At 38.5% G+C, this 1,860-nt stretch overlaps 1 protein-coding gene across 1 annotated transcript in view; it reads left to right on the top strand.

Moving 5' to 3' along the window:
• The window catches only part of LOC104160846 (neuropilin and tolloid-like protein 1), a gene marked incomplete at its 3' end in the record, with an annotated part of 50,117 nt that extends 48,453 nt beyond the window's left edge, over positions 1–1,664 (top strand). The window contains exon 7 of the mRNA XM_009699080.1: positions 1,497–1,664. Within this exon, the coding sequence (XP_009697382.1) occupies positions 1,497–1,664 (168 nt within the window). The remainder of the gene's footprint in view (positions 1–1,496) is intronic.
• Positions 1,665–1,860: the final 196 nt, after the last annotated feature.

The following is a 1,860-nucleotide window of genomic DNA, read 5'->3' as shown; positions in this document are numbered from 1 at the left end:
ACAACATGGAAAATAATACGATTCTGAAGGTTTTTGTCAAGCCTGATCCTTCTCTATGAATTTGATTTTTTAGATTTCATTATAACGGGCATTTGAAAAATACCTTATGATTATTTTATCACAGATGGTGGGTGTGTTTGTGCATATTCCAGAATGCATGTATCAATAGACATATATGTCAGATATTGTTAAGCAAAGTATTTAGTTAATTTTCTGTAATAACAGAAGTTTTCTAGAAGCCTTACATGATATTATGGTTAATGTTCTCTCTATGCACCTTGTGTGCGTTCATATCTTTATATGATTTCTGGATTCAGATAATAAGCAAAACAGCCTTTGAAAGGAACAATAGGTAGTTCTATCCAGTTTTAAAAATCAATCAAACAAAGAAATCACAAAAAACTCTCAACAAAACCCAATAATCCTATTCACTGAAAATTATTAACTCAGGTAATCAATCACCTGCGAAAGATATCGATTTGTTTCCTTTGATGGAAATAATGCATATTTGGTCCCTTGAGGAAGGAGTATACACATTTATTTTCACATGCTGATTCATGTTCATTTTTAATGTAGTTTTTGGTCTCTGCATCACATGTCTGACAGGAAGATTTCTGTGCGGCTGTCAGTGGTTGCAATGAAGGCGCAATCCTACCAAACACATTCTTCATCTGTATTCTGTGTGTGTGTACCCTGCAATGAGGGAATGAGACTCTGTTGAGAACATCCTCCGTAATTCCTTAATTATGGCTCTGATTAAAAATTTCTGACAGTCTACATGCCTGAAACTGCATACGCCACTGTACTCTCACACTGCAGCTGTAGGGTGGATTGTATTTTTCCTGTCTGTAAATCAGTCTGGCGTCTAAAAGATATTGAGAACCCTCAGTTGAGATGATACACTGCCCTTTTCTCATTTCAGCAACTGGAGATGTCTTGAATATTCAAGATCTGATTCATTTTTTTCACAAGGCATCCTGATCTGTTACCTTAGAAACAACTGCATAGACGCTGGATGTTCACAGCGTATAAAGAATTGGAGAGTGAAGCGCTGTGATGACTAACTTGAAATGAAGGTTTGAATAAGTGTGCGTTTGCAAGGCTTTCATATTTTAAAGGAAAATCAGAAAAATGTGGGTTTTTTTCTCTCATAGTATTCCTAATATATTTACCTGGCACATTACGTCTTATGAGCTCTTCCGTTCTTGTAAACAGATGATGGTTTATATTGCACATTTACCTGGCACATTACGTCTTATGAGCTATTCCGTTCTTGTAAACAGACGATGGTTTATACTGCATGGTATTCTGACTGGGAAGTTGAAAATATTAACATGACGTGTTTTCTGTAAATTTATTCCGAATAGTCATTGCGTGCTAGAAGCTGAAAATTTATTAAGGGCTAAATTGTGCTTTGAGATACGTATACACAGCCTGCTCACAAATAGTAGAAGAAACTGCATCTGTGTTTTTAATGCTGGAAATTGCCTTTAAAGATTTAAAGGTGATGCAGATTGTCCTTTCTGTGCCGTGTCAGCTGTCCGTAAGTGCCGTTCAGTGTCGCAGACTGGTGGTGGCTGTCGGGAGTCGGGGAGAGCAGATGTCCGGGGTGCGGACTGTGAGACGCGGCTCAAAGGATGTAGACCGCAACGTCTTTCGGCAGCGTGAGGGAATAATTAGATCATCTGCATGGAAGAGAAGGGATGTCAGATCTCATTCAGGGAGACGTGCATCAGGGAACAGACACCTGTGTGTCTACTCGGGGACAAAGAAAGAGGAAAAACACTGTTTTGTTCCCCTAGAGTTGAGAAAGACACAAAACAGAAGATGACATTTATCTTGTGGTTATGTGCATGGGAA

The sequence above is a fragment of the Cariama cristata genome, unplaced genomic scaffold (assembly GCF_000690535.1).
Source record: "Cariama cristata isolate BGI_N322 unplaced genomic scaffold, ASM69053v1 scaffold12064, whole genome shotgun sequence".
Taxonomy (NCBI): Eukaryota; Metazoa; Chordata; class Aves; order Cariamiformes; family Cariamidae; genus Cariama; species Cariama cristata.
The sequence above is the reverse complement of the archived record's forward strand: the minus strand, read 5'-3'. Positions and strand labels throughout refer to the sequence as shown.